Source organism: Lampetra fluviatilis, chromosome 54 (assembly GCF_964198595.1).
Source record: "Lampetra fluviatilis chromosome 54, kcLamFluv1.1, whole genome shotgun sequence".
Lineage (NCBI taxonomy): Eukaryota > Metazoa > Chordata > Hyperoartia > Petromyzontiformes > Petromyzontidae > Lampetra > Lampetra fluviatilis.
Window position 1 is genome coordinate 4,355,743 of NC_136328.1, and position 14,146 is coordinate 4,369,888.

Consider the following 14,146-nt stretch of genomic DNA (forward strand, 5'->3'; position numbering starts at 1 on the left):
TAACAATAAAAAATTTAAATATTATTTTATTATGTTTTATTTTACGTGACTTTACCGAAAGAACCAAGAAGATGAACGAATACATCTTCCCGCTTTTTCTTATTTTAAAAAAATAAACTTTTCCGTGGAGAGGAACACATTGCCCCCTACTTATACCCCTCCTACACAAACCACGTGCACCACCGACGATTAACTGTTGCCTTGTGTGAAGTGGAATCCACACGACGTCGCCGAGCAAATGAGCGCGGACCCTGGCACCCGGAACCTCTCGTGCGCCCGGAACCTCTCGTGCGTGAGGGGTTCATCGCGAACCCCGCCCGACCTCTTGGACGTGAAGCGGACAGAGCCGAGGTGAGGATAACTGCCCGGTTTGCTGGTGAGGGTGGTGGTGAGGGTAGGGTCTGGTGGTGGTGGTGGTGAGGGTAGGGCCTGGTGGTGGTGGTGTGGGTAGGGTTTGGTGGTGGTGGTGTGGGTAGGGTTTGGTGGTGGTGAGGGTAGGGCCTGGTGGTGGTGGTGTGGGTAGGGTTTGGTGGTGGTGGTGTGGGTAGGGTTTGGTGGTGGTGGTGTGGGTAGGGCCTGGTGGTGGTGGTGTGGGTAGGGTTTGGTGGTGGTGGTGATGAGGGTAGGGTCTGGTGGTAGTGGTGAGGGTAGGGACTGGTGGGGGTGGTGGTGAGGGTAGTGTCTGGTGGTGGTGGTGGTGAGGGTAGGGTCTGGTGGTGGTGAGGATAGGGCTTGGTGGTGGTGGTGAGGGTAGGGACTGGTGGTGGTGGTGGTGAGGGTAGGGCCTGGTGGTGGTGGTGAGGGTAGGGCCTGGTGGTGGTGGTGAGGGTAGTGTCTGGTGGTGGTGGTGAAGGTAGTGTCTGGTGGCAGTGGTGAGGGTAGGGTCTGGTGGCGGTGGTGAGGGTAGGGCCTGGTGGTGGTGGTGAGGGTAGGGCCTGGTGGTGGTGGTGGTGAGGGTAGGGCCTGGTGGTGGTGGTGAGGGTAGGGTCTGGTGGTGGTGGTGAGGGTAGGCTCTGGCGGTGGTGGTGAGGGTAGGGTTTGGTGGTGGTGGTGAGGGTAGGGCCTGGTGGTGGTGGTGGTGAGGGTAGGGACTGGTGGTGGTGAAGGTAGTGTCTGGTGAGGGTGGTGAGGGTAGGGTCTGGTGGTGGTGGTGAGGCTAGGACCTGGTGGTAGTTGTGAGGCAGGGCCTGGTGGTGGTGAGGGTAAAGCCAGGTAGTGGTGAGGGTAGGGTCTGGCAGTGGTGGTAGTCGTGAGGGTAGGATCTGGTGGTGGTGAGGAAAGGGCCTCAAACGTGAAATAATTTTCGACAACTCAATTTTTAGGCCCTTTTTTGTGGAGCGTGATGTCAAAGCCAATAGAAAGCAAATGAATGCCACGACCCGTTATAAATAACACGTAGCATAAAAGTATTATCAGACAGATGTAAATAAAAATGTAATACAGTAAAAAAAACAAGCCAATATGAATGTAAAATGGCACGCCCTATCAAAGGCATCATCCTCTACAATAAGTGACGTCTGCAACAAGACCCACGTTTTATAAAATGGTAAACGGACCCATTTAAGAGATGTATCGGTTTGTACGTCTTCAAGTTGGAGTCATCACCCTTTGGTGAAGAGAAGGGTGCCACTACAGGGACTCCTCTACTCACGAACTTCCAGAGATACGAACAAACCTGTCCATTATGTCCAGTTGCAGTTGTTAGGACCGAGATTCGCAAGTTCAACTGCTGCGCAATACATGTCGGTGGTTGTTCGGTGTCATTATCCAGAATTCCCATGCATTACCCAGAATTCCCATGCATTACCCAGAATTCCAATTAATTACCCAGCATTCCCATTCATTACCCAGCATTCTCATTCATTACCCAGCATTCCCATTCATTACCCAGCATTCCCATTCATTACCCAGCATTCCCATTCATTACCCAGCAGAGAGAAAAATCCACACCACCACAGGGAGAGAGACAAGCAAACTCCAAATGTACAGGCATCAGGGTCAGGATCGAACCCATAAAATTCTGTATACCAGGCAAGGTAGTTAACATCTACTGCTACCCTATATTTTTTATATGGATTCAAGTAGGTTATTGTAAATTAAAACTGACATACCGACACGATCTAACCCAAAATAAAGTCCCGGGCTTGACGTTTAGCCGCATCTGTTGATGGGTTTTCATCATACGACACCCGTGAAAAAAGGCATCGGTCACATCATCTCCTTAGCAAAGGGGCCGAGTACCCTCGTACGGACCGTGGTTTTTGTGCGGCGAGCCGGAGCGAGTGACTTTTGTCCCATTGTTGTCGTTGCAGAGGCTTTCTCTGCGCACCTCGCTCACGATGGGCCGCGAGCGGACGAACCCCTTCCGGAACTTTTTCATCTACAACCCGGCCAACGACACATCGACGTGCACCATCGGCAACTGCCAGCGCGTCATGGCGGGCCAGCACGCGGCCAACCTCGAGCGCCACGTTCGTTACGTCCACCCCGAAGAGATAGACCTGGCGACCCGGAGGGACGCGCAGGCTCGCAACGACGCCGGGCCCCCGCCCGACTACGGCGAGCCGTCGGGCAAGAAGCCCCGTCTCGCCGCGGGAGGACGCCACGCGGCCGTCGACCCCGGCGCGGTCAAGAAGCCCAAGTGCATCCCCGTGAAAATAACCGCCGAGCAGATCCGCGACGCCTGCACGGAGCTCGTGACCGCGAACGGTCGGCCCTTCTCGCTGATGGACGACACCGGCTTCCGCAAGCTCGTCGACCCGCTGCTCGACGGCCTGAGGGGCTCGCTCGCCGTCGACGCCGACAGCGTCCGCGAGAACGTGAGCACTGCGGCGGCGGCGGCGCGCGACCTCGTCCGGGCGGAGCTGAGGGACGCGCTCGTCTGCCTGAGGCTGGACGCCGCCTCGCGCCTCGGCCGCTCCGTCCTGGCGATCGGCGTGCAGCTCGTGCGCGACGGCGCGCTCGCGCTGCGCACGCTCGCGGCCAGGGAAGTCGCGGGCGGGGAGGACCTCGCGGCCGTGGTCGTCGGTGTGCTCCGCGACTACGCCGTGGACGTGTCGAACGTCTACTCGGTCACGACGGGCGGCGACGCCACGAAAACCCTCCTCGTCGCCCCCGGGCGGCAGGGTTCGGCGGAGGGGCGGTACGACGACGGTGAACCGGCGGGGGACTCGGGCTCGGAGGCGGAGGACGCCACCGCGGAGAGCCTCGAGCTGGCGGAGCTGCGCCTCCAAGAGATGTCGGGGGGCGCCCACTCGCTCATGAGGGGCGTCCGCTGCGCGGCCCACGCGCTGCAGCTGGCCGTGGGCGACGCCCTCGACGACGCCCCCGCCGCGCGCCTCGTGTCCGACGCCAGGCGAGTCTGCCGGCGGCTGGCAACCCAGCCGGTCGCGGCCTCTCTCCGCGAATGGAACCTGCGGGCGCCCGCCGTCGATCGCCCCGCCCGGTGGCACTCCACGTACGGCATGCTCGAAGGCCTCCTTGACCTCGAGGGCTTCTGCGAGCGCGAGGCCGCGTCCGTCCCCGAGCTGGCGCTCTCCCACGGCGCCTGGGAGCGCCTGCGGGATCTGCTGGCGGCTCTGAAGCCCGCTAGGGCGGCGGCCGAGAGCTTTCGGTCGGGGCGGCTTACGATCGGCGACTTTTACGGGGCGTGGCTCAAGTGCCACCTGGACACCGCCAGTGTCGGGTCGGAGTTCTCTCACCCGCTGGCGTGCGCCATGAAGAGGCGCGAGAAGCAGCTGCTGGGCAACGACGCGGTCGTCGCCGCCGTCTACATGGACCCGAGGTACGGCGTCCTGCTCACCGACGGGGAGTCGGAGCGGGCCCAGCGGCATCTGCGTCGGGCGTGGGCGGCGATGGGGCCGCGCGGCGGACGCGCCTCCTCCGACACGCCGGACGAGCGCTCGCCGGAAGACCCGGGGGCGGCGGGGACGTACGGCGGCGAATGCGACGAGCTCGAGCGGCTCCTGCGGGCGAAGGAGAGCGGTTCGCACCGCAAGCCGGGAGGGCGGCCGGGCGCGGACGACGGCGCGGACGACGTGGCGGCGGCGCTGCAGGCGCTGGACGGCGAGCCTCGCCTCAAGAAGGACGCCAACGTCCTGGTGCACTGGGAAGGCTGGAGGTACTCCAAGCCGGAGCTCTTCCGGCTGTCCCAGGTGGCGCTGGCGGTGCCCGTGGCGCACGCCAGCGTCGAGAGGGCCGTCTCCGCCCTTGACTTTATCCTGTCGCCCAACCGGTGCGACCTCGACAGCCAGACGCTGGACGACATCCTGATGGTGCGCCTCAACGAGGTCTTTGGCCGCTAGCTGATTTGTGTCGTTTGCTCATCGGCTAAGAAACTAAACAACTTTTTAATCTTGCCAGGTAAAAGCCCCACTTGAGCTGTTGGTTCTTTTTCAGAGGCGAGCTGCCCACACGTGACGATAGCTCATCATCTAAGTGGCCGATGTCATCATCGCACATGGGAATTTACAATAGCAGTCGAATCCTCTAAACGCGTGTTGTTTCTAAATGTGGAGTAGGGCAAATCCGGAGGAAAACGTAAAAAATCCACACGACCACCGCGGGGAGAGAGAGAGAGAACGCACGGACTTCAAATATACAACAGGCATCGTCAGGGTCCGGGATCGAACTACAAATCTAGTTTACAAATCTCTGCATGGTCTCACCCCCTACGTATCTCGTTCTCCACTCCTCGCACTCTCCGTTCAAAATCCCGGCTGTTGTTATGTTCTGACCCGCCACGACTGGACGCATGTGAAAAAGGGTGAGTCAGAAAGTTACGACAGTACAAAAACAAGATAAGAGTGCAAAGGATAGCAATTGATAAGTAAATCACTAAAAGTACGTATATATATGAATGTACGTTTATTTTACCAGGTAAAGCCCACTGAGCTTTGAGCTTCTTTGTCAGGAGCAAGTTGGCTTATCACGTGGACTTTTGTATATCAGTCAGGCGAGTCTGTTCCCGCAACTCCGATTAGCACAGTTGGCGATGAAGTTCAACATACATCTCGTGTCCCCGTGTCCCCATGTCTCAATGTGCATTCCATGTCCGAGTTAATCCTCTGTCCTTGCGTCCCACGTCTCGTGATCCCCCATTGCTGGCGAACGATCAGAATTTCACGGGCAAGGGCCCCCCCCCCACCCCCTCTGCTTAAGATACGGGTCCCTCAGGTTTATGAAGATCGGCCAATTAGCGGATTGAGTGTTTTTCCTTTTTTAAGTCATCGACCGTGACGAGATGAGACGAAAACGCAGGTGGAGATTACTGAAAAAGATTCAAAGTATATTCGGTGCGCTTAAACCTTTCCCCTTCCAAGATGTCTGCAAGTCGCAGGGCGTGGTGTGTCCCGTTCACCGCTGAATCTCGGAACACGTGAGCGCCGTTGTTTTTAAAGATATCGTACCGCAGAGAACCGTAGCGACACGACCGCGCGCTGCGATGGCTGGCACCAAACCGAGCCACGCGCCCTCCCGCGTGGCCTTGTGGGAGCCTCGGTACCGATACAGTTTTTTCTGGTACGTGTACGTCATCGGAATGGGAAAGTGTTCATAATGTGGTAGTAACGGGCCATGTGGGGGAAAGGTCGATGGGGGTGGTCAGATATTTCCACAGTTTAGCTCAGTCTGACGATATATTAAAACTCGTGTTGTGTTTTTTTGCAGGGGTTTAAACTTTGAATCGTCGCGGGCAATGTATGTTGTTCATTTCCTAGTCACACGATGTAGGACTGGTTGATGTCCGCGTTCAATAAATGTTTAAAAACAGACGCTCGCGGTGTGCGATTTGCTTTTACAAAAAGAGACCGGCATTATTTTCGCAAACTTAACTTCATTCCTTACGCTCTTTACTCGGTTAAGACTTTGCACATTTAACGATGTTTTATCTTCAGACGTTTCTGAATTTATAAACACATTGTTCGTCAGGATTCGCGTGGAGTAGGATGCTATGAACTTAAGGGATATCTCTAGATTTGAAGTTTTCGTGACTGCAAGGATCCATACTCTTTGGTTTTTTCGGTAGAGTCACGTAGGTAAAAAAGAAAACAAATAAATTAAATGACGGCTGTTAAAGCCATCTCTGAGACACACTTAAGCGTTTGTGCTTTCGCTACGTTGTCCCCACCTGAAGAAGGACGCTTGTGTTGCGCCCGAAACGTCGTGATTTAATTTATTTTTTATTTTTTACCTACGTGACTTTACCGAAAAAAACTAAGAGTAGTTAAGGGATATCCACAGTGAGAGGTAAAGGTACGGCCCTGCAATTTCTTGCCTGCACCTGTTTCTGGCAAAAGGGCCTCCAACTAGATGGAGCACGAGAGAGGAGAGTTTTTGGCCTACTCTTCCACACCTGGCCAAAACATTTGGAAGAAGTGAGAGTACCCATACTTGACCTCACCACCCGCGACATGCCGATCGAATTAACTTTCATTCACCCACCTGTCCCACGGTGGTGAGTTGTTAACTACCTTGCTTGGTATACAGGAGGTCGTGGGTTCGATTCCCACTCTCACGTCTGTAGATTTGGAGTTTGCACGTTCTTTCTTTGGTCGCGTGGATTTTTCTCCGGGTCCTCCGGTTTTTCCCTCCACGTTTAGAATCATGCGTTTAGAGTATTTGGCTGCGATATTTTCCCACCTGACAAGCCGCTTCGTTGAGCTATCATTTGTGGCCAGGTCGCTTCTGAAGAAGAGCTACATAGCTCAGTGGGCCTTACCTGGTAAAATAACAATTGTTAAATCGTTAATAGTTATTCTGGGTGCAATAGTGCCGAGTGGACTTAAACAGAGATGTCTGCCGTGCCGGGGAGTTACGGGAGCGTGAGAAAATAGCCCACCCGCATCGAACCGCCACAACCATCAAAACCATCAAAACCACCACCACTACAACGATCAAGATCACGACAACACAGACTTACAAAGTAGAACTCCGCGAAAATACACACAACACAAGCGTGGTGATGCAATCCAAATTTATTGTAATTGCACACGGTGCCGTTTGCAAGTTGGTTAAACGATCGCGGATCACGGGAGGCAATTGTCCAAAACCATTTTCAATTCTAACGTAACGTCCCAACATAACATCGGAAGCGGCAGATGTCTAAAAGCGTTCCCGACTCATCGTCCCGCAAGCTTGAGACACCCCCCCCCTCCCCCCCCATACGTTTGTGTGTCCGTGTCACCCCACGACATGAACGACGGCTGGGACTTAGGACCGAATGTCTAAACCAGATATGGGTAAGGAAAAGATCTCACCAAGAAGATGCTTCTCCAACCGTAGCGGTGATTGTTGTACACCAACTGGTACACACTGCGACTGGTACAATGCGATTCGTACAGCTATGCGGTGTGCTAGTTTCAGTGCATATCAAGTCACAGTGTACTGATCAGCGTGCATCAGTCGCAGTGGCATCACGGTTGCTGGCACACACTGCGACTAGGACACACTGCGACTAGGACACACTGCGACTAGGACACACTGCGACTGGCACACGGGTGGCAGTCACATTAAGCCACTGGGCCACTGTGTGTGCCTACCCGCGCGTGGCTGTGTGTGCGTGTGGGTGTGCGCGCGCGTGTGTGTGCGTGCGGGTGTGCGTGAGGGTGTGCATGTGGGCGTGAGGGTGTGGGTGTGCGTGCATGTGGCTGTGCATAGGGCTCAGGGCATCTCTCGCGATCGGGTCACCTCGCTCCACCACAGCGGCGGGAGCTGCCCGTCTTTGCGCGCCGGTGGCAAAGCCTCCGTAATCGGCCCGTCCACCGGGGTCTCCGCTTGCAGCTGCTTGATCTGACAAAGCGCACACAAAGACACAGAGATCTCCCCCCCCGTGTAGCCTGTAACAGACTGTTGGGGCAAGTGCTGTTCGCGAGTTGCATCTATGAAGGCCGGCACGGCACGCGAGGTGGTTGGAGTGGACAGCACCACGTTCGGCCCCCATTGTCTCCCCAGGGGCGATGTTTACGAGATATCGCACTAGGTACTCATTGAAGGCTTAGTCGACGAACGCACCGAGGGGAAGAGGCGCTCGGCAGCTTCAGACAGGAGTGGTGGTTGTGCTACACGCGTGTAATTTGACCACGTGGCGAACGCGACGATTAAACATCGATGAATTTAAACCGCACAATACGGTACACGAATGAGGGTAAAATCCTGAAAATTTGCTTTGAATTCGGCCAAATTCTGGATTCATTTACTTTTAGCGATGGGAGCTGCAGCAACGGCAACAGCCACCGTCACCACCTTGAGCCACGAGAGAAAGAAAGACGGATAGAGAGACAAGAGGAATGAGGAGGAGAGGAGACAAGAGGCAAAGATGAGGCAGAGGGATGAAGTGAAATAAACAGAGACAAGGAAGGCCGATCAGAAGCGAGGACACACCGAGAGTGAGGGAGAACTGAGGATACGAACGGAGAGGGAGAAGAGACGCGAGGATGAATCAATATTTATTTTACGTGCCAATATCACCCTCAAAGTGCGCATTGCAATGGCACGGGAACGGTACAGGAGGGGCACAGAGCAACAGGAATGAAGTAAATAAATGCGTCACGCCTTCGCCGGCTAACACCGACTGAGCAAAAGTTAATTTCAACCGCGCGCAAAATAAAGGGGAGACAGGCAAGACGGCGAGTGACATGAGGAAGGCCGAGATGTAAATAATTAACCCGTAAAAACAAAGTTTTTCACTATAAATCCTTTCTATGCGTGGCGGCTAGAGTCCTCTCGTCCTCTGGCTTGTGATGGATGCCACCTATGGGTCAGATGATTGCCTGCCACCATTAAGCAATTGGTAATTAAATATAATTTATTTTTTCCTAAAAAGTGTAAAATTTTGGAAAAAAATTTTCACGAAAATAAATTGTCACGCACAACGAGTCTGTGTGCAAAATGTCAGCTCGATTGGATCACGGGAAGTGGGTTAAAAAATGACCGAAAGATTTGCACGGTCGTAAGTGCGCAAGCAAGCAAACAAACTTAATATAAAGGATTTAAAAAGAGAATCGGGGAGAAAGCTAGAGACACTGGCACCGTCGGAGAGGGAGATGGGAGAGACGTACAGTGAGGGAAAAAAGTATTTGATCCCCTGCTGATTTTGTACGTTTGCCCACTGACAAAGAAATGATCAGTCTATAATTTTAATGGTAGGTTTATTTGAACAGTGAGAGACAGAATAACAACCAAAAAATCCAGAAAAACGCATGTCAAAAATGTTATAAATTGAGTTGCATTTTAATGAGGGAAATAAGTATTTGACCCCCTCTCAAACAGAAAGATTTCTGGCTCCCAGGTGTCTTTTATACAGGTAACGAGCTGAGATTAGGAGCACACTCTTAAAGGGAGTTAAAATTAAAATTATAGACTGATCATTTCTTTGTCAGTGGGCAAACGTACAAAATCAGCAGGGGATCAAATACTTTTTTCCCTCACTGTATGGTGAGACAGGGAGATGGTAATTGACGAGACGAAGGCCGAGATGGGAAAAAATAAACCCGTAAAAACAAAGTTTTTCACTATAAATCCTTTATATGCGTGGCAGCTAGAGTCCTCTCGTCCTCTGGCTTGAGATGGCTGCCACCTATTGGTCAGATGATTGCCTGCCACCATTAAGCAATTGGTAATTAAACATAAAAAAATAATTCCTAAAAAGTGTAAAGTTATGGGAAAAAAATTGCACGAAAATAAATTGTCACGCACGAGTCTGTGTGCAAAATGTTAGCTCGATTGGATCACGGGAAGTGGGTTAAAAAACGACCGAAAGATTTGCACGGTCGTAAGCGCGCAAGCAAGCAAACAAGTGAACTTAATATAAAGGATTTAAAAATAGAATCGGGGAAGAAAGCTGGAGACACCGGTACCGCTGACGCAGCGTTCAAGGTGCGAGGTTTGCCCGTGTGGACTTTACCTCGTTCTCCCAGCTCTGCAGGCGAAGCTGTTTCCACTGCTCCCGCTTAGCAAAGTAATCCGGGTACCTGGCTTTCTCCGACGGATGCCAGTAATCCAGAACAGTCTCGGGCACCTGACGCACGTGCAGCAGACGGCACAGACACGCGCGCACACACGTGTCGTTCTATGGCAAATTCTGACATGCACGCACGAAAACAACACGCATGTTCGCGTTGTGGTGACGTAATCAAGCCGATATAACTTCCAACCAGAGGTCGCAACCGGGTACCCGATACCCGTACCCTACCCGATACCCGGCTACCCGTACCCGGCCGGGTACCCGATACCCGTACCCTACCCGATACCCGGCTATCCGTACCTGGCCGGGTACGGGTACGGGTACCCATTTGCGACCCTGGTGCGGCCGGGTACGGGTAAGGAATCAAAACCCGTTTGCGACCTCTGCTTCCAACCCTCCGAGGGCCATTATTAAACAGTCCATTTGAGCGACGCTGTCGATGAGATTAAATGCGCCACGTAACTTAGTTTATCCGACGGGCTGCAGCGTGGACTATTAACTGTTTAACTCTTTTTATTTTACCAGGTAAGGCCCACCAAGCTATATAGCTATAATTCAGAAGCGACCTGGCCACAAATGATAGCTCAACGAAGTGACTTATCGAGTGGAAATTTCTCGCAGCTAAAACTTTTTTCTGTTTAATTTGTTGTCCTCCCCCCACACCTCCGATTAGCGCAGTTGGCTCCGCACGGCACGAGAGAAGTTCAACATACGCACATACAAACGCTCAAAGCACGTTTCTAAATGTGGAGGGAAAAACCAGAGGACCTGGATAAATAATACACGTGGCTATGGCGAGAGAGAAAACACGCAAACACCAATAATACAACAGGGTCGGAATCGAACCCACGACCTCCTGCACACCAGGCGAGCTAGTTAACATCTCGCGACCGCCGTGCCCCTCCTCCCCCTCATCACCTTGTAGCACTCGAAGAGGGAAAACCCGGAGGACCTGGAGAAATAATACACGCGGCCATGGCGAGAGAGAAAACACGCAAACACCAATAATACAACAGGGTCGGAATCGAACCCACGACCTCCTGCACACCAGGCGAGCTAGTTAACATCTCGCCACCGCCGTGCCCCTCCTCCCCCTCATCACCTTGTAGCACTCGAAGAGGGAAAAACCGGAGGACCTGGAGAAATAATACACGCGGCCATGGCGAGAGAGAAAACACGCAAACACCAATAATACAACAGGCGTCCAGGGTCGGAATCGAACCCACGACCTCCTGCACACCAGGCAAGCTAGTTAACATCTCGCCACCGCCGTGCGCCCCTCCTCCCCCCCCTCATCACCTTGTAGCACTCGAAGCGTTCGTACATGGTGCCTCCGGGCGCCTCGGGGAAGATGTACGGCTGCGGGTGCTGGTTGAGCCAGAACTCCTGCTCCCCGTCCACCAGCAGCTGCGTCGCCCTCACCATGTTCCTCTCGCCCTTGCTCCGCTCGAAGCGCTCACGCAGGAGCACCGCCTGAAAGCGATACTCATCCCTGCGGCAAAAAAACCGTGGGGGGCGGGAGGTCGCACGCGCAATTAGCCAACCTTGATTAAAAAAAAATTATTTTAAATTTCGACTTGCTGTGGATTTCACACCTGATGACGATTGCTTGTGTTGCAGTCGAAACGTCGTGAGAATTATTTGATGTTTTATTTTTATTATTTTATTATTTCCATTCTACGTGACTTTACCGAAAGAACCAAGAAGAATTATTTTAAACTTAAGTTTTTATTCATTTTACCAGCCGAGAACAACCACCGAGCTACGGAGCTTTTTTTTTCAGAAGCTAACTGGCCCCCGACAAATGATAACTCGACGAAGTGGCTGATAGCGCGGAAATGTACAGCAGTAGCCAAATACTCTCGCTCTATTTTAAGAAGGCATCTCAGTGTGGGCCCTGTTTAGCCTCAGTGTCCCTTACAACAAAACCCAAACAAAACAACTCTGCACAATTGCTTAATTTTGGATGCAATGGAAATGCTAAGTCGAAAACAAACCACCGGTTAAATGGAATGATGCACATCAAATGCATTCGTATACAGTACAGTACACTACAGAATAACTATTTAACTTTTATTTTACCAGGTAAGGCCCACTTAGCTAGATAGCTCTGGCCACAAATCAAAGCTCAACAAAGTGGCTCATCACGTGGAAATGTATAGCAGCCAGATGTTCTAAACGCATGTTGGTTTTACCTACGTTGCTTAGACCCCACGAGAATTCCGATTTGTTTTTTCTGACACACACAACACAGGCAGATCTCTACTTCAGCAGTTTTTTTCTTGCTGTGGTTGTCCCACCGACGACGATTGCTTGTGTTGCGATCGAAACGTCGCGATCCATTATTATTTTTCTACCCACGTGATTTTACCGAAAGAACCAAAGAGTATGGAATTCCTGCAGTCACGAAAGCTTCAAATCAAGATTACACCACAACCACACACACCCCACAGACCCCACACAGACCCCACACACACCCCACACAGACCCCACACACACCCCACACACACCCCACATACCCCCCACACACACCCCACATACCCCCCCACACACACCACACACACACCAACCTCCATACACCACAGACCCCACACACACACCACAGACCCCACACACCACAGACCCCACACACACCAAACCACTCCCCACACACACACCACAGACCCCACACACACCAACCCACAGCACACACCCCCCAGACCCCACACACACCACATATCCCCACACACCCCAACCCACACAGGTGTTTTGTTCTGAGCTGGGGGGTGGGAGGAATTTGCGGCAAAATATAAAAATTACTGCGAATAATTTGATTGTTTAATAGCGCGCGCAACCACCGGTGTACAGCCAATCCGGTGAGTGCTGTACTCGTAACGAACTGGCATGTTTCTTACTCTTAGGTTTTAAATAATATAGTAATAGAAATAAAAAAAATCACGACGTTTCGGAGGCAACACAAGTCTCCGTCATCAGGTGGGACCGTCACAGCTAAATCCACTGGCGTGTTTCTGTTCACGTGACAAACCTTACTAATTGTCCGTGTCCGGGTGGTGGTGACGGCGGGTTTAACGACACATTTAAATCTTTACGCGATCGCACCTACAGAAAAATCAAAAACCTCCTCTATTGTGGACGTTCAGAAAAATATTCAGATTCTGATCCCCTTCACGAACCCCCCACCACCGCCGCCTCGCCCGGCGTCGCCCCCGGCTTGCCCTTGAGGCCGCAAGGCCTCGGCTCTCACCCCTTCGGCGGCTACGCGTGGCTCCTCTCACCGCCATCACCACCAACAACAACAAACAACAACATCGCCCCGCCGCTCGCCATCAAGCGCGCCGGCGCAGCCACCACGGCGCCCTGTGCCAGGCTAGGTGCACGCGGTCGAAGGCTCCGCTTTGCAAGGCGAGGAGGTCACGGGGCGGGCGGGCAGACAGACCCCGGGTGTTGCCATGGGTTGACCCGGCCGAGTGAAGGATGACTGCCCCAGCCACACCGATGCTCCACTCCCCCTCCTCACCCCCTCCTCACCTGTAGACGACCCACGACTCGAGGTGGCGCAGCGCCTTCTTGTAGAGGCGACACACTCGCTGACGATGGGAAAGCAGCCCCGCCATCGTGATCGTGCGTCGTGACGTCACGTCACCCACGTTCGCCCCCACCCCTCGAGCGCGATGACGTCACCTCGCATCTTCTCGACACTTCCCCCCCCAGGCGCGATGACGTCACCTCGCATCCCCTCCCGACTTCCCCCCAGGCGCGATGACGTCCCCTCACATCCCCTCCCGACTTCCCCCCAGACGCGATGACGTCACCTCGCATCCCCTCCCGACTTCCCCCAGGCGCGATGACGTCACCTCGCATCCCCTCTACACTTCCCCCCAGGCGCAATGACGTCACTTACCCACCCCTCTCCACTCCCCCAGGTGCGATGACGTCACGATCCCTACCCCGCCCGCGGGCGCGATTACGTCACACCCCCCCTCCCTACTCCTGACGTCACGCAAAATCAAAGTTGTAAGCGCGCACGCCTTTTGTGACGACACGCCACAAAAGTCGTTGTGACATAATCGGGATATGGAGGTTGTCAGCCATGTCTTATATGACGTCACGATGAGATGGCAAGGCCTCGAGACAGTATGGCCCGTGATGACGTCATTAGTCAAGACATCACCACTGTAAACCCCG

General features: G+C 53.4%; 2 protein-coding genes across 2 annotated transcripts; one reads left to right on the forward strand and one right to left on the reverse strand.

The window, feature by feature from the left end:
• Positions 1–234: 234 nt before the first annotated feature.
• Positions 235–5,769, forward strand: LOC144949631 (uncharacterized). The gene is made up of 2 exons (XM_078879609.1): positions 235–351; positions 2,313–5,769. The coding sequence occupies exon 2, from the start codon at positions 2,340–2,342 to the stop codon at positions 4,302–4,304; it is 1,965 nt and encodes a 654-aa protein (XP_078735735.1). The 5' UTR covers positions 235–351; positions 2,313–2,339; the 3' UTR covers positions 4,305–5,769.
• A 1,190-nt stretch (positions 5,770–6,959) lies between these two features.
• Positions 6,960–13,622, reverse strand: NDUFB9 (NADH:ubiquinone oxidoreductase subunit B9). The gene is made up of 4 exons (XM_078879610.1): positions 13,490–13,622; positions 11,261–11,453; positions 9,902–10,015; positions 6,960–7,788 (listed from the first exon to the last, which is right to left on the reverse strand). The coding sequence occupies exons 1-4, from the start codon at positions 13,573–13,575 to the stop codon at positions 7,660–7,662; spliced, it is 522 nt and encodes a 173-aa protein (XP_078735736.1). The 5' UTR covers positions 13,576–13,622; the 3' UTR covers positions 6,960–7,659.
• Between the last annotated feature and the right edge of the window lie 524 nt (positions 13,623–14,146).

What these genes read in the sequence shown, in the direction of transcription:
- LOC144949631 (XM_078879609.1), top strand. Translation starts at nt 2,340, where the DNA reads ATGGGCCGCGAGCGGACGAACCCCTTCCGGAACTTTTTCATCTACAAC.
- NDUFB9 (XM_078879610.1), bottom strand. Translation starts at nt 13,575, where the DNA reads ATGGCGGGGCTGCTTTCCCATCGTCAGCGAGTGTGTCGCCTCTACAAG. An exon ending in AACGCTTCGAGTGCTACAAG is followed by an intron (nt 10,016 to 11,260) that starts GTGATGAGGGGG and finishes CACGTGCGTCAG; the next exon opens with GTGCCCGAGACTGTTCTGGA. An exon ending in TGCAGAGCTGGGAGAACGAG is followed by an intron (nt 7,789 to 9,901) that starts GTAAAGTCCACA and finishes GCGCTTTGTCAG; the next exon opens with ATCAAGCAGCTGCAAGCGGA.